This window comes from Alligator mississippiensis, chromosome 1 (genome assembly GCF_030867095.1).
Source record: "Alligator mississippiensis isolate rAllMis1 chromosome 1, rAllMis1, whole genome shotgun sequence".
Classification (NCBI taxonomy): Eukaryota; Metazoa; Chordata; order Crocodylia; family Alligatoridae; genus Alligator; species Alligator mississippiensis.
Genome location: NC_081824.1, coordinates 442045944 through 442062911, shown reverse-complemented (window position 1 = coordinate 442062911; position 16968 = coordinate 442045944). Strand labels below are relative to the sequence as shown.

The 16968-nt window shown below is 44.4% G+C and overlaps 1 protein-coding gene across 4 annotated transcripts in view; it reads left to right on the top strand.

Annotated features, from left to right (window-relative positions):
* CEP126 (centrosomal protein 126) overlaps nt 1-16968 on the top strand; it is a 54841-nt gene that overhangs the window by 1781 nt on the left and 36092 nt on the right. For 2 of the 4 annotated variants that reach the window (XM_019482029.2, XM_019482028.2), the window contains exons 3-4: nt 12090-12235; nt 15023-15128. In XM_019482029.2, the coding sequence (XP_019337574.1) occupies nt 12090-12235; nt 15023-15128 (252 nt within the window). Of the gene's footprint in view, nt 1-12089; nt 12280-15022; nt 15129-15151; nt 16885-16968 lie in introns of those variants that run through there. The other 2 variants (XM_019482030.2, XM_019482031.2) reach the window with 2 other exon arrangements.

The window sequence follows — 16968 nt, the reverse complement described above, 5'->3', positions numbered from 1 at the left end:
CATCTTAATAACTTATGGACTTAAATAATAGCACTGCTTCATTCCAAGGGAATCCAGAGTTTAAGGGTTCATTAATTTTGGTTGCTATAGGACATCCAAAATATAAAAAGAACTGTGTGAGTACAGTCCAGAGTTGCTCATTATTTTAAAAACCCATAGTAGCTAGCTTTGTTTATCACAATTTACTTGTGGGTCTGATTTTCATTCCTTGTGTTCCCAATGAGTGGGAGCTTTGGGTAGGCAACAAATACGGGATTGAGCCCTTTTTATACCGAAATAGGTAGTAATGAAGGCCTCTTGAGAGAATATTTGAAAAGGTGCTTATGAATATTCTACTATTTCACCATAATGTTTCAATTATATATCTTGAATCATTCATTTAAGTGCCACAGTACTAAATGGCATAGGTGATTTATGTGATGCTGTGTGAAATACTGAGTTCTGTCAGTAATTCATAAGGGAAATGGTAGATATAGCTTAAAAAAATAAGCTGTATTCTTGAACACAAAGTTATTTGACAGAGTCGCAGTTTCTTTAAATGTCATCATTACACATTGTGTAAGTGATTGAGGTCAAATATTTAAAAATGTAAAGAAAAACTGCAAAGGTCGTAGAGCTGGCTATGAGTGGTCAAACAGATAATCTGAGCAGTGACCTTTGGGAAAGAATAATAAACTAAACCTCAATTGAAAGATAAGACACCAATTTAGTTTTCTGTTACAGTACTGCTGCTGCAGCTGTGCAGTTTAGTAATTTGATAAACAGCATAATCTCATCCTTTTCATAGACATTTCATAGACATTAGGGCTGGAAGGGACCTCGGAAGATCATCGAGTCCAGCCCCCCGCCCAAAGGGCAGGAAGTCAGCTGGGGTCATAGGATCCCAGCAAGATAAGTATCCAGTTTCATCTTGAAGGTGTTCAATGAAGGCGCTTGAACGACCTCCGGTGGCAGGCTGTTCCAGACCTTGGGGGCTCTGACAGTAAAGAAATTCTTCCTTATGTCCAGCCTGAAACGATCTTGTAGTAGTTTGTGACCATTCGACCTCGTCATCCCTTGGGGCGCTCTGGTGAACAAACATTCCCCCAGATACTGGTGATCACCCCTGATAAACTTGTAGGTGGCCATCAGATCACCCCTGAGCCTGCGCTTTTCCAGGCTAAAGAGCCCCAGGGCTCTCAGCCTGTCATCGTAGGGTCTGCTTCCCTGACCTCTGATCATGCACGTGGCTCTTCTCTGGACTCTCTCAAGCTTCTCCACATCCTTTTTGAATTGTGGAGCCCAAAACTGGATGCAGTACTCCAGCTGCGGCCTCACTAAGGCCGAGTACAGGGGGAGAATGACGACCCGGGATTTGCTTGAGAAGCATCTATGGATGCAAGCTAGCGTTTTGGTCGCTTTACTAGCCGCAGCATCGCATTGCAGGCTCATGTTCATCTTGTGGTCAATGATGACCCCCAAGTCTCTTTCTTCCATAGTGCTAGCCAACATAGCACTGCCGAGCCTATAAGGATGCTGCAGGTTTTTTTTCCCAAGGTGGAGAACCTTGCATTTATCGGCGTTGAACACCATCAGATTCTCTTCCGCCCACTTGCTGAGCCTGTCCAGGTCAGCCTGGATCATCCGCCTGTCTTCTGGTGTGGATGCTTTGCCCCAAAGTTTGGTGTCATCTGCGAACTTGGCCAGTCCGCTTCTGACTCCAGTGTCCACATCATTAATGAAGATGTTGAACGGTATGGGTCCAAGGACAGAGCCCTGGGGGACCCCACTGGTCACAGGACACCACGATGAGTGACTTCCATCAATTACTACCCTCTGGGTCCGACCCTGGAGCCAATTTTCCAGCCAGTGGATCGTGGAGGACCCAAGGCGACAATTGGCCAGTTTCTCCAAGAGACGATCATGGGACACCAGATCGAAGGCTTTTTTGAAGTCAAGATATATGACATCAATCTCATCTCCCTTGTCCAGGTGATAGGTCACCTGGTCGTAGAAGGAAATGAGATTGGTCAAGCAAGACCTACCCGCAACAAACCCATGCTGGCTATCCCTTAAGATGTTGGCGTCGGCCAGTCCATTAAGGATGGCCTCTTTAATAAACTTTTCTAAGATCTTCCCTGGGATAGAAGTCAGGCTGATGGGCCTATAGTTAGCCGGATCCACTTTCCTCCCTTTCTTGAAGATAGGCACCACATTGGCCTTCTTCCAGTCTTCGGGCACTACACCAGAGCACCAAGAGTTTTCAAAGATCCGCGCAAGAGGCTGGGCTATGATGCTCCCCAGCTCCTTGAGTACCCTGGGATGAAGATTGTCAGGGCCGGCTGACTTGAAGGTATCCAGCTTCTCAAGATGTTCCTTCACGAAGTCAGCATTAATGGGGGGCAGGGGATCACCCTCATCCGGACTTCCCGGCCCTGTAGCGGGCATGGGCGTCCCATGGGGCTGATGAAAGACTGACGCAAAGTACCTATTTAATAGGCTGGCTTTTTCCTGGGCGTCAGTTGTCAGTTGCCCCATCTGGTTCAGCAGGGGTCCAACGTTGTCCCTGCTTTTCCTCCGGCTCCCCACGTATCTGAAAAAGGACTTTTTATTGTCCTTGATGCTCAAAGCTAGCTGGAGTTCAGTTGCAGCCTTGGCTTTCCTGGTCAGCTCCCTACAGGACTGGACCAGTGCAGAATAATCCTCCTTGGAGGTGACTCCCATCCTCCATCCTTTGTAGGCCTTTCTTTTTAGCCTCAGGAGGTCTGCTAGGTCCCTGGAGAGCCAGGGGGGCTGCTGTGCCCTCTTGCTGCCTTTCCTCCGAGATGGAATAGACTTAGTTTGTGCATTGAGGATCGCTCCCTTGAGGAGCAACCACTCTTCTTGAACTCCCCTCTCCCTGTGGTCACAGTCCCTTAGGGCCTCACTGACAAGCCTCCTGAGCTTGTCAAAGTCGGCTTTCCTGAAGTCAAGGACTTGCGTGTTGCTGACTGACTTGCCAGCTTTTTTTATCCTGAAATAGTATGTTCTAATATAAAAACAGACTCTAGATTGTCTTTATATTTATTCTAGATTTCAGTTAAGTTAGTATTTCTGAGGCACTTCCATAAACATATCATTATGATTGTTACCTTAAGAAATGTCATCTGATTATAAATTTTTCAAGCAATACTATTCAAGAATTTTTGTATGGTCTATGTGAATAATTCTTCTTTATTTGGGATCTGAGAATACACAACACATTACAAATAAATCATTCAAATATTGTGTCAAAGTCTTCCCCAGATAACTAGAAAAAAAAAATGTATATGTTTTGTTTAGTCCAGTAGTCCAAAAGTTGTAAAGGTAAGAAGCATGTCTCAGTGTGAATAAACTGTGAAACCATGGGTTCCTCCTATGGGGAGAAAATAACATCAAAGCTAGGAAGCTTATTTGAGTTTCAACTTGATACTTACCTACCAGTTGTTCCATTGGACAGGAACTGATTTATTTACTCATGGATTGCTCGTGAGGTTAGGCCTTCAAAGTTTCTGAATGATCCAATTTCTATTGTTTTTCAAAATGACACCACAAAGGCAGGAGTAAATCATGTAAAGAGGGCAGGCCACACATTGCCTTCTGTGCTTCTCCATAGTAACATTGAGTATGTGCAGATGTTATACTTAGATTGATCTAACCAAGCAAGCGTAAAATACTAACGGACTGATGCCTCTGCCATGAGGAACTCCCTTCTTGTCAGTGCAGAAGCAGAGAAGGAGCTTGGAGTCATTATTGAGGCCAATATGAACATGGACCAACAGTGTCGGGATGCGGTTAGGAAGGCCAACCATACCTTGTCATGCATCCACAGATGCATCACAGGCAGGTCCAAGGAGGTGATCCTCCCCCTCTATGCGACACTGGTTGGGCCGCAGTTGGAGTACTGTGTCCAGTTCTAGGAGCCGCACTTCTGGAGGGATGTGGACAGCATGGAGAAGGTTCAGAGGAGGGCCACCCGCATGATCAGGGGTCATCAGGGCAGGCCCTACGAGGAGAGGCTAAGGGACCTGAACCTATTCAGCCTCCACAAGAGAAGGCTGAGGGGGGATCTAGTGGCCATTTACAAACTAGTCAGGGGGGACCAGCAGGCACTGTTCCCATGAGCACTACCAGGAGTAACAAGAAATAACTCACAAGCTAGCAGAGGGTAGATTCAGGCTAGATATCAGGAGACACTACTTCACTGTCAGGGCAGCTAGGATCTGGAACTAACTTCCAAGGGAAGTGGTGCTGGCCCCTACCCTGGGGGTCTTTAAAAGGAGGCTAGACAAACACCTGGCTGGGGTCATTTGATCCCAGCACTCTTTCCTGCCACAGCAGGGGGTTGGACTTGATGATCTGCTCAGGTCCCTTCTGAACCTACCAACTAGGAAACTATGATTTGATAATGTATTTTGCCCATTTTGTACTCGCACTTCCCTGGTCTAAGTATCCACATTTGTTAAAGCCAATGGGAAAGTGGGCCCTAGATAATTATCTCTAATAAAGAGTAAAATATCATTCTGTGAAACAGGCTCTTTTCATACATATTGCGTATGCAGAATTAACTGATACAATCTTTTTTCCTCATATTCTTTCAAGTAGTAACAAGTATATAGTCCACATAGGACTGCAAAACCAGTCAACTGCCCATACAGTTATTTTCATAAAACTAACTAGCAAAAAAATCCACCATCTGCTCAGTCCACTGTTTTAAATTCAGATGCATTCTACATAATGCCTATGCAGGGGACTGTTTGTGAAACTGTTAATCCTCTTAAAGCTTTACATTTCAAATTTGCTATAAATGTTTTGGCAGCTTTTGCAAAAATTACTACTCCACTGACTTGTTTATAGTAGACAGAAAATCTGGGTTAAAATAACAGCAGTCAGGAAATTCTTCTACTAACTCACCATCTTTAGCTCATGCACTTCTGCCAGTATTAAATCTGTGATATGGCCGTCAGTCAGGAGCAAAGAGAGAGGAGATGATCTAACATATTACTTTATCTATTTTTGTATAAACTTTAGATTACACACCTGAGAGCAAGGTTCTACATCCAGTTCAGGCACAAGAAGTTAACAATATAAGAGTAATTAAGCATAATGACAGCATTTCTTGACACTTAAAATGGGCAGGGGTTTATTTTTGACTGAATCAGTGTTTGTTTTCAGTGAAAATGATTCAAGGGACAGTAAGGAAGGACTCTCACAGCAGTAATAGGCCTTTGCCCATCACCAACAATAAGAAGGAAGGAGCCCTTCTTGCTTCCATTCCACTGACTGGGAATACAAGAAAGAAGTGCCATAGTATGCTTCAAAGTAATTTTTAAAAATAGAAACTCCAAAGACTGCAGAATGGAGACCATAAACTGGAGAAATGGTCCGCAGTCAATCAGATGAGATTCAAAAAGGACAAATACAAAAATCCTGCTCTTAGGATGGAATACCTGTATGTATAAAACAGACTGGGGAATGAGTGGCTAGGCTACAATGCTGCAAAGAAGGACCTGTTGTAGAGACCTCAGAAAGACCACAACTGTTTCTGACCCTGTAGATTCCTATTTGAAATCTATGGCTGTGTCCTCATGAGCACAAATTCGCAGTATGTGGCACCACAGACCTGCACATGCAGGCATTCCCTGCACTGCTACCTTGCAGCATAGGTGGTTTTCATGCCCCTGGGAGATCCTGGGGTCAAATAACCCATGCCAAAAAAAAAGCAGGGTGGTATATGTGCCACCCAAAACCAGAGCCTGGCCAGGTGGAGCCACACTCTGGCTGCCAGGTGGCTCCCTTCTGCAGGAGCACTGTGGCTGCAGCAGATAAGGCTGCTGGAGCCAGCACAGTTGCTGGCCCCAGCCTCCCCTACCCCACCTGGGATAATGTGCTGTGTGCCGGAGCATACATGGTGCAGGCATTCCCCAAGGACAAGTAGCAGCGGCACAAGGTGTGCCACTGCTACTTGTCCCTGGGGAAATGCACGTTCCCGCTTGTGGGGATGCACCCTATGGGTCTATCTTATGAATCGTATGTAGGTGTTTGTACACTTACCATCGCTAATATTGTGTGGCACCCTTAAGAGTATCTTGTGGCACCCTGGTTGAGAATTACTGGTCTACTCTGTAGTCAACAGAAGCTACTTTCATAGGTTGGGTAACATAATACTGCAGATTTTTCTATTGGATTACTCCTTCAGTGAGATTCAGGACATAGGGGAAAAATGCTGTACATTAAAAACTATTAAGATTTAGTTCTAAGAGTCCTATATTTCATTGCTTTAAAATAGAAATTAAACAGGGTAGGTAGCAATTAAACACTTTATCCATGTTTTACAAATGTGTGCTATTTTGTGTAAATTCTTTTTGCCTTCATATAGCTAAATAAGATAGCATTGACTTAGTATAAACAGCTTTATTTGCTGATGGATACAGTAGCTAGATCACATTTTCCATTTTCTCTCTCATTTGGAATGTCTTTGGATCCTGCAATAGCCTCCTTGGATACTATTTTTTATGTAATACTCTTTATGCATAAATTAAAAATGACTTCAAATCTTTGTTTGAAAAGAATTGTTATTGCTTAGTGATGGATCTCTGGCATATGATAACCAAACATACCTCATCATACACATTAGCTAATAAAAGAAGCAACATTATAATAATATTGCTTTGCACTTTTATTGGTTGATCTAACAGCACTGCAGACATTTACTAAATCTCGCATTAGCTCTGTGTTACCAAAAACTTAATTGAACAACCAAGATTTTTTAAATATCCACTATTTTAAGAGAGGCAGGAATTCTTGTGGGTGATGTCTTTTATTGAACCAACTGCATGGTTGGGATAGACATAGGCAAGCTTTCAGATATCGCAATACCTTTCCTCAGGCCTCTAGGAGAGAAGACGACACAGCAGAGCTGAGTAGCAAATGGAACAAAATCCTGTTTAAAACTTCACATGTAAATAAAAGCAAAATATAAGAGAAATTATCAGGTAGCCAAAAGGCAATAGAGATGCAGTAAAACCTGCTAAAGGAAGAACAAGATTGTTCAGGTGGGTTGTTATCACCTGTGAAGTGCAGAGGTTATGTATCAGTTAGATTATAATGGGCCATGGTGTCATTGTCTATGTGAAGTCCTGGTACTTAGTGTCCAAGGCTAGGGACAGAAGTTGCACATAAACCAATTTAAGTGATCAGAAACTGGTTTAAATCTGTAACAGAACATAAGTTCAGTGCACATAAACCAGTTTAAAAATGGGCAAAACTGGTTTGAGATAAACCTGGTTGAATATAGCATCAAACTTACCTCATTGAGTTCAAACTGGTTTATGGGATTTCTGCCCCAGATTCCTTCCTAGTTTAAGTTAAACCAGAGTCCCCCAGCATCCCAGCATGCTCTTCAGCCCTGGGTGGGGCTGTGCTCTCTGCTCTAGGGGAGCAGGGCTGGTCCCACCCCTCTGCTCCCTAGTGAGAGCAGGGGTTGGGGCATGGCAGGACACTGAGCCCCATAAGGTAAAGGGGGCAGGGAAAAGGTTTATTTTCTCCATTCCTTCCCCTGTCCCACTACCACAGACCTTTCTCCACTCACTGCTCTAGCAGCTGGGACATGGCCAGCCTCTGTAGTAGCCTGGAGTGAACTGGGCAGGGAGAGGGTTTAAATCCCCATTCCTTGTCCCACCAGCACGGACCTGAGCCAGGGTCCTCTTGGCACTCCATCCTCACTGCAGCAGTGACAGAGGCAGGGGCATGGCCAGACACCAGCCAGCATGGCCCCCTGAGGCAGAGGGCCAGAGAGGAGGTTTATTTTCCCCCTTTGTCCCCGGGGAGCCCCCCAGCTTCTGGCCTGCATTTCCTGAATGTCTGTTCACTTGCAAAGATTGAATCAATTCAAGCTCCAGCTATTTGAATTTCTGTCCATAGCCCAATAGGCTAATGTATTTCTGTTCCCATGTTTGTCTTATAAGGATGTTGAGTAGATTTCTTTTAGCAGAGCGGTTCCCAAACTGGCTCGCAACCCCAAATGGGGTCATAACACCAGCAGATGAGGTCACAATAAACATGCCCCCTAAGATTTCTGTGGCCACAGCAGGGTGCAGGGCTGCAGCTGGGCCAGACCAGCTCCGAGCAGGAGCCACTTCTGTGGCCCAGTGGGTGGGACCCATTGTGGGGGAGAGTGCTGCACCTTTGTGGCCACCAAGGTGAGGCTCAGCAGTGGCGGCAGCACAGAGTTGTGCCCACACTACTGCTGGGTGAGCAGGGGGTACCTCAGCTTGGCAGCCATGGTGGCCCAGCACAGCACTCCCTCCCGGATCCTGCCCACCAGGCTGTGGAGCCCCCAGGGGGAGCGCATCAGGGCAGGGAGCCCCAAGCCTGCAGCGGGCAGCCCGCATCTTTCCCCACACACAGGCTCTACTCTATTGGTGCTGCCCGAGGGGAGGGGGCGGGGGTGGAAGCTGGGCTCTGCACTCCTCTCAGGCTGCACCAGCTGTCGCCTCCCACAGGTGGTAGCTGGGGCTCAGGCACTGCTGGGGCAGGGGCAAGGCACTGTGGGCCCTGGCCCTGGGGGACTGGAGGGGCTGTGGGTTGGGAGCAATGGGCCATGCTGTGGAAATAAGGTCATAAATGGGGTCACGCTGAAGAAAAGTTTGGAAAGCACTGCTTTAGCACAAAAGCAGTCAGGTCAGGCAGTGAGTGATTTTGTGAAAAATGTTCTCCTACCTGTGTTTTAGTGTCTCTATCCTGAACCCTATTTTTGGTGATCATTCTTTCTGTTGCATAGTATTGTCTGTTTTTTTACCCACATGGTTGCCATGAGGGCATTTGCTGCACTGGGTGAGGTATACCACATTCTGGCATTAACGTGCACGTGATCCATGGAGTCTGACAGTTTTGTTGTGGGGAGTACTGATCACTGTGACAGTAGAGGTATGTTGACAGGTCTTGCTTTTATTTTTAAGGGAGGCCCAGGTCCCATTAGATGCCTGTTGATCAGGGTGTTTACATCTGATAAAAAGTTGGGCAAGGTTAGAGGGCTGTTTGAAAGCCAAGAGAGGAGGTTGGGGGATATTTTTTAAAGGCCTGGTCCTTGACAGGTATAGGTTGTAGTTTGATTCTTCTTATAGACTCAAGTGTGGGATAGTAAGTGACAGTCCACAGTGTACAGTCAATTTTTATCTTGTAGGTTGCTGTGGGATATCTGTGTGGCTTTTTCAAAGATACAGTCTTTCTATTCTAGAGCGTTCATGCTCTGGGTAAAGACTTTTCATTTTGGCAAGATGAATGTCGTGGGTATTCTCCTGAGAGCAGATGTGGTGGTGTCTGAGGGCCTGACTATATCACCCCTTTTTTGTTGTGTTTAGGCCGATTGCTGGTGGTTGTAAGTGTGGTAGTCTATGGGTTTTCTATGTAGGATGCCCTCCTGGATGTAGATTGCGGAATCTAGAAAGTTGATGGTAGTGCAGTAGTATTCCAGAGAATTTGATTGAAGAGCAGTAGTTGGTAAGTCTGCGGTGTAAATCAATAAGTGAGTCCGGGTGCTAAGTCCAGGTGATGAAAATGTTATCTATGTAGCTCAGGGATACATAGGCTAAAACACTGGGGCCCAAACATAGAAATGTTATTTTTCTCCTCCTCCTATTTTTCCATGACTTGCACTCAGGCCCATGTGTACCTGGGCTGTGTATGTACATCCGTACACATTCAGTTTACAGCCAGTCTACACATGCAGGATTAAGCATCCAAAGCATAAAGTGGGGCCAAAAACATCCAGGTAGATGGCTAGAAAACTGCCACTTAGATGAGCAAGAGTAAATAGCATGTCACCCCTTTCGTCTTCTCGCAGCAGAAGATACAAGGCAGTTTTGCCTAAAGTACTCAAAGATAAAATGCTGTTTGTTGGAAAAGTCCAGTGAAATTGTGTAGAAGACAGAAAAGCTGTTCATGCGAAAATCATCTGACTTCTCTTCAACCAGTGCAGGATCCCTGTGACTGTGTTAAGACGGTCCAAATCCTTAATTTACCACATGCTGTTTCTGACTTTTCTGAATGTGACCTCCGCAATGCAAGTAGTGTGTGGTTGTTGTATCCTGAGACTTGAATTAAATCTATCTACATGAAATCTATTTACACTATATTTTCTATGTATTTTTTCTGTTGGTCACTTTGCATTGGTTAAACACAAGCAATTTCTTTAAAATTATGTTTTGAAAAAGTTCAGGCATTACTTTTTCTCTAAGTTCTGGAAATCATGCACACATGCACTTTCATATCAGTAGTAGTGGTCTCCTGTTTTCATTATAAGTTGTATCTCCAGTAGTTAAAATCAATATTTTCTGTAATAATGTGTATTTGGGAATTTGTATTGGCTGTCTTTCAATTTTGACTATTACATATTACAGACATTTCAACCCCTTAACGTAAAGTAGCTATTTTACAGGTATTTTAAAGCAAAATGTCTTTGTCTCTACAGCTGATCTGTAGCCATTTTGAGATGGGAGCTTAAAGGCTAGCTTGGATGCTTCTGGAAAGTTATCCCATAGAGAGAAGAGAGTAAACAAAAGGGTCCTCATTAATGGAGCAGTTCTATTAAACTACACTTGGCTTTCAGTTGGCTCAGCACTAGCATCCATGTCTTTCTTAGCCATCAATTCCAGAGTGTCCTTCATTTAATTTTTGAGAGGTGAACATTGATATCAAGGCGGTAAGGTAGGGCACTGAGCTGTTATAATAGGTGTAGGTGCTGGGAAGGAGTACCACTGGTGATGTGTACTGGTCCTTTTTGTTCTGGTAAGCTTGTTGCATTTTTCTCATTTGGCCAACATTAATCATTGTCCCTGCTACATCCCACGATCTCCATAGGCTTTGCAGTGCCAGCAAATGCAACTGTGTCTGCATGTTTCCCTATCCACAGCCCAAAGACATTTAGGAGTTCACTCCTACCCATTCTCCCAGCTCCTAGACCTGGAGCTATACTGTTACAGGTGCACTTATGGCAGTAACTTTTAAAGATACTTTTTCCAAGACTTGCTGAGGATGTCATATAGAAGATAGGCTTCCAGTGACTCTTGTCTTGTGCAGTAATGTTAAAAAATTCAACCAGAGGTGTCCCTACTTAGCGGGAGTTGTACTGAGGGTTTGTTGCTACAAAACTGCTTATACTAGTACAAGTATTTCTGTATCTGCACAGGCATTGGGCTGACAGAATTGTGCTGAAGTGCTTCTGTCTTTGGGGGCCTCATTTAACGTTGTCAGCAAGAGCTAACTGTTCTGTCAACAAGAGGCAAAAAGACAGAGCATAAATGGATGCAAGGCTGTGCCAGGAGAAGGAAAGTTTTGCTGATAAAACTTAAAACAGGAATGCAGACCTTCACCCCACTGATAGCAACTAATTCTACCTTTCATATCAGGCATCTTCAAGTGGTCTCTTTATTGCTCAGTGTCTCTATTGTACAGCTATAAAGCAGTTACTTATAGCTGTATAGTAAGTTATTCTGAGCGTCCCTTCTTTCTCCAGGAAGTTGTGGAATAATTACTTGTCGATTCAACCAGAAACCAGTTCCTGAATTTTGAAATTTCTGAATAATAGCTTTTTTTTACACAATTTTCATTTTTACAACTAATAATGGCAATTCTCCATAGCAGGTTCACTTCCGTTCCTACTGCATTGCCACTTATGTGGGCTTTACACCACAACATGAAGCATCTGGTACAAGCCTATTTTGGAGACAGGATACAAGTCTGACCTGCTTGGAAGTCCCTATATCCTTGTTTTCTCTGTATTATGTCTGATGAAAAATATGACATTAAAAATATAGTATGCCCTTGTTTGTTACTTGCAGATTGCCCAATTTCAAAAAAATTTTGAAGTGAATCCTAATGTGCCAGTTACAATGCTATTTATGTCACTAACTCGGGGAGGAGGGGCAGGGAGGATGAGAGAGGGGTAAAGAGGTATAAGCTTTTTAACTAAAATATATTTGTGTTAAATTAGACAAATAATAAAAACACTTCTTTCAGCATAATAATGCCGGGGTGATACTTATTTTTATTCAGATCACAAGGTATCATTTGCTCTTCCTTTTTAAATATAGAGCACTTGAAGAAAAATGGAAACAAAAAGAAGAAAAGGAAAAAAGATTTAGAGAACGAGTACTGCAGCAAAGGAAACTGAAGCATCAGGAAGCAACCGAAAAGTTCCAACGTACTCATCTCCCTTTTCCTCAGCATGAGAAAATAGGTTTGGAAATCCTTTCCATGGTGTAATGAAAGCTTGTGCTATATGTACTTATCAGTTTATTCAACTTATTGAACCCCTCCCTCATCCCCCCCCTTCCCTACCCCCCCAAAAAAATTAATAACTCCATGCAAGTGAAGTAAGGTCATCGTTATTAAAGAGAAGGAGATTTAAGCAAGAAGAGACTTGAACTCAATATATGTAATATAAAATGGTCAGAAAAGAGGGTGGGGACAGTACTTTCTAATTTTCTTTTTCTATTTTCTATATACCTATTCTGCTATGAAATAGTTTGTTATTTTCCAATTATAGTATGTAATGAGACTTCCAGGAATGTGCTGTAGTTTGATTCTTTTTTTTTCCCTTCTTACCCAGTTGCCATTCCAACATGCCTACTGTTCATGCTATTGTGCTTTCATAAACATGCCTTGTGCATCAGAGAAATCCCAAAGAGATTAGAATATTGTAAAGATATTCATATAAAAATACCTGAATTTTGAATTTGTAAGAATTAATATTTTCTAGTCAAAAGAAGAAAGTTTAAAGGAAGTCTAATAATTTAATGTATTACATATTTTTATGAATTATACAGCACTATTAGCTGTTCTCTAATCACTGAAAAGTAAAGGTCTCTTCAACTCTCCTTCATAGTTGGAACCAATACATATTGGCAGGGATGTATGACAGCTTTATCCAAGTCTGATTTCCACTCAATTTTCCAAGACTGAAACTCTATGGTATATTGCTTAGATACTCTTTGCAGGTTTGTTGTCACACATGCAACAGCTCCAAGTGTGAGGTAATGTTTCTGACTTTGAGATCAGATGTTAAAGAAGAACAAAACAGAATGATAGTGTTTTTGGACTCATAACTTTGCCATGAGTCCAGAAAATGAAGCAGTACAGCAAACCACAAACCCTCTGCTGATCTCCCACAGCTCTGAGATGGGAGTAGACCACGAGCAGGCAATTATTTTGGGCAGAGAGCCACTTATCCAGTTTTGGCAAGCTGTCGAGGGCCGCGTGGGTAGCCCCGCCCCTTCACAGGTGCCCTACCCCCTGGTCACCATAATGGGACCAGTGTCCCAGGGCCAGCACTGGTGGGGCCCAGAGCAGGGCGCAGGCTGGCAGGGGTCTGTGGAGCCAGGCTGGGCTGCACCAGCAGGGAGAGGGGGGAGCTGGGCCGGCTCCATAGAGCCCCTGCTGCCTGGGAGCCTGTACCCCTGCCGCTCTGCTCTGGACCCTGGTGGCGCTAGCCCTGGGACACACCAGTGCATGTCCCGTGCTCCCACTGGCTTCACGCCTGCTCACTCCCAGTGCCCCCATCCCCATGGTACAGGCAGGAGGCAGCGCACAGCCCTGACCACCTAATCACTGGCAGGGAAGGAGCTGGTGCTGAGCGCAGGGAAAAGCGGCCCTTCCCCTGCCCCATGGCCCACGCTCCCTGCTACAGCCACTTGCAGCCCGCACAGAGCTGTCCTGAGCAGGCACAGACAGCCCCAGGCAGATGCAAGTGGCTGCAGCGCGGGGAGCCAGCCACGGGCAGTGTTGACTGCTGCTGCCCACCCCGGATCTTGCACGCTGGGCAGTCAAGAGGTGGCAATGGCAAATACTGCCCAGTACAGCAAGTAGGGGGGCCGCAGCTGCTGCCACCACACACAGCCCTGATGGGAAAGCCTGGAACTGGCATGGGGCCCAGGCTGGCCATGGGGGTGGGTTACAAGCTGGTGCTGAGTGCGGGGGTGGGGGAGGGGAAGCAGCTCCTCGCCTGCTGTGGCTGCTTTTCCCAGCACTCAGCTTTTCCCCGGGGTCCTCCCCTACCCTTCCCAACTCCCAAGCCCCCCTCCCTGCCCCCCCCCCTCGCTTACCTGAGTTTCCAGCGCGGTGCAGCCACATGGTCCTGGGCCAGAAGCCCCTACTGGGGCTTCCGGGTGGGGCTGGGTGGGCCCTGCTGTTGCAGGAGCCCGCCAGGGCTTCCCCTGGGTCCTACTGCCCCTGGCTCCAGTCATTTTTGACAGGAACCAAGGGCAGATAAATATTAATTTTCTAAATTTTTTAGGGGCCCTGCAGGCCAAATTTTGCCCACCCCTGGAGTAGACTGTCAGGTCAATATTCAGTGACCCCAGAGCTGCTCTGCATAATGTTTTGGGAAGGCCAGTCCAAATACCACCATTTCACTCCCTTCTTGTCCACTTGCATAAGGGTTGACTTACTGGCTTTGTAAAGCTACTGATTTTGCTGCCCTGCTTTTCCTGATGTAGGCAGAAAACTGCAGTATACCTCTTTGAAAATACTCAAAAGAGGTACTTCATAAGCTCACATGATAATGTATCTGACATAAATCAAAGAAAGGTGTGATATCGTTTCAAAATTAACTGGTTTTAGTAATTATCTTCAGTAATTTAGACTAAAGACAAATGTCAAAGCTCAAAGGTGTCTCACTGATAAGGTTTCTGAATTCACAGATAGGCACCTAACTAGAACTGTCCCAATGGGAGCTTCAGCAGAAGATGAAACTACTTCTATTAATTGTAACTTAATCTGATTTAAGTTACACTGGCCCCCCCCAGCCCCCGCCCCCCGCTGTTTTTCTTTCACTCTGTCTTTCTCTCTTCCCCGCCGCCCTCCCCCGCCCCACCCTGCTGGACTCGGTCATCATCTTTGCTTGAGAAGGACAAACGACAATCTGATTTAAAGTTATCGGAGTTTGAAAATGTTGCCCAAAGCATTTTTGGCACAGTTCTACAAAGAATTTTACAAAACACGATGTATTTTCCTTTAATCTACCTAGTGAAGAGAAAACCAGTTCCTCAATTAGAGGAAGCCCTGGAACAAATTAAAGGATCAGTTTTAACATCAGGATTTTACTTGCCTAATAGGGAAAAGACTAACTGCAGGTAAGCATTTATGTTTGTTCTTTTGATTAAATTGTTTAGAGTTGTTTGATACATACAAAAAATAGCAAATGGTTGAATACTCCTTTTTTTAATTGTGGAACTTTATCTAGTGCCCAATAGTGCAGTTTTACAAAATGTAAAATGCATTTTTCCCCAAATTCGTTTTTGCAGTGCATTTAGCACAAAGCAGAGAAGAGGAGACTAACCTTTCCACTTCCCTAACCCTGGTGAAACCTGAGGCTCGCTCAGTGCTACCGTAAATGAGAATATCCTCCAGGTTAAAATCATAAAATCATAGAAAATTAGGGTCAGAAGGGACCTCAGGAGGTCTAGTCCAACCCCCTGCTCAAAGCAGGACCATCTCCAACTAGATCACTCCAGCCAGGGTTTTGTTGAGCTGGTCCTTAAAAATATCCAAGAATGGAGATTCCGCCATCTCTCTAGGTAATTTGTTCCAGTGCTTCACCACCTTCCTAGTGAGACAGTTTTTCCTAATATCCAACCTAAACTTCCCTTGCTGCAGCTTAAGACCATTGCTACTTTTTCTGTTATCTGCCACCACTGAGAGCAGTCTAACTCCATCCTCTTTGAAACCACCGATCAGATAGTTGAAAGTTGCTATTAAATCCCCCCTCAGTCTATTTTTCTACAGACTAAATTCCCTCAGCCTCTCCTCAGAAGTCGTGCCCCAGCCTCTGAACCATTTTTGTTGTCCTTTGCTGGACTTTCTCCAAGTTGTCCACATCCTTTCTGTAGTGGGGCGCCCAAAACTGGACACAGTACTCCAGATGTGGCCTCGCCCGAGCAGAATATTGCAGAATAATTGCTTCCATCGATCTGCTGGCAATGTTCCTACTAATGCAATCCAGTATGCTGTTAGCCTTCTTGGCAACAAAGGCACACTGCTGACTCATATCAAGCTTATTGTCCACTGTAACCCCAAGGTCCTTTTCTACAGAGCTGCTGCTTAACCAGTTGGTCCCAAGCCTTTAGCAGTGCGTGGGATTCTTTTGTCCTAAATCCAGGACTTTGCAGATTTCTTTTGGCTCAATTCTCCAATTTTTCTAGGTCACTCTGAATCCTATCCCTACCCTCCAGGTTGTTCTAATCTGTCCCAGTGCCCTAGTTCTCTAGACCACTCAGCCCTCTACTTATTTAATAGTAAATTCTAACCAAATACTTTACTGCTTCTCTTTTAGGTGGATTGTGATGCAATTTTTAATGATAAGTTCATGTGTTTGTTTTTTCCACAAAGCCATGCCTCCTCCAGTCCACAGATTGGACAATATTCACTTCTTGAGCAACTATTCTATATTTTGTTGTTTCTTTGTTGTTCAGCATGGCTCCATGACTTATTTACTATTTGTTGTCTAAGTGCTCTGAAGATAGCATTATTAATTTTTCATAGGCTTCTGCAAAGACTCTCATTCTTATACTCTTTAGTTATGTCATAAATTTATTTTCACAAAGCTTTTTTGAGGTGACTTGATTAACATCACAGAGAAACTCTATGGCAAACAGAGGGATAGAATTGCAATTCTCCAGGCAGAAGTCAACTTTCTTAAAAACTTCGTGTACTCCTTCCTTAATTCATTATTCATCTTTCAGAATTTGCAAAAATTGTATCAGGGTCCTACAGTCTTCATTATATAAATTCATAGATGTTAGGGGCTGGAAGGAACCTCTCGAGATCATCAGGTCTGCCTCCCCTGCACTTGGATAGGAAGGACTGCTGGGGTCAGATGACCCCAGTAAGGTGAGCATCCAGGCATTTTTGAAGATATCCAAACTAGGTGATTTGTACCACTTTTGGGGGTGTCTGTTTCAGACCCTGGACACT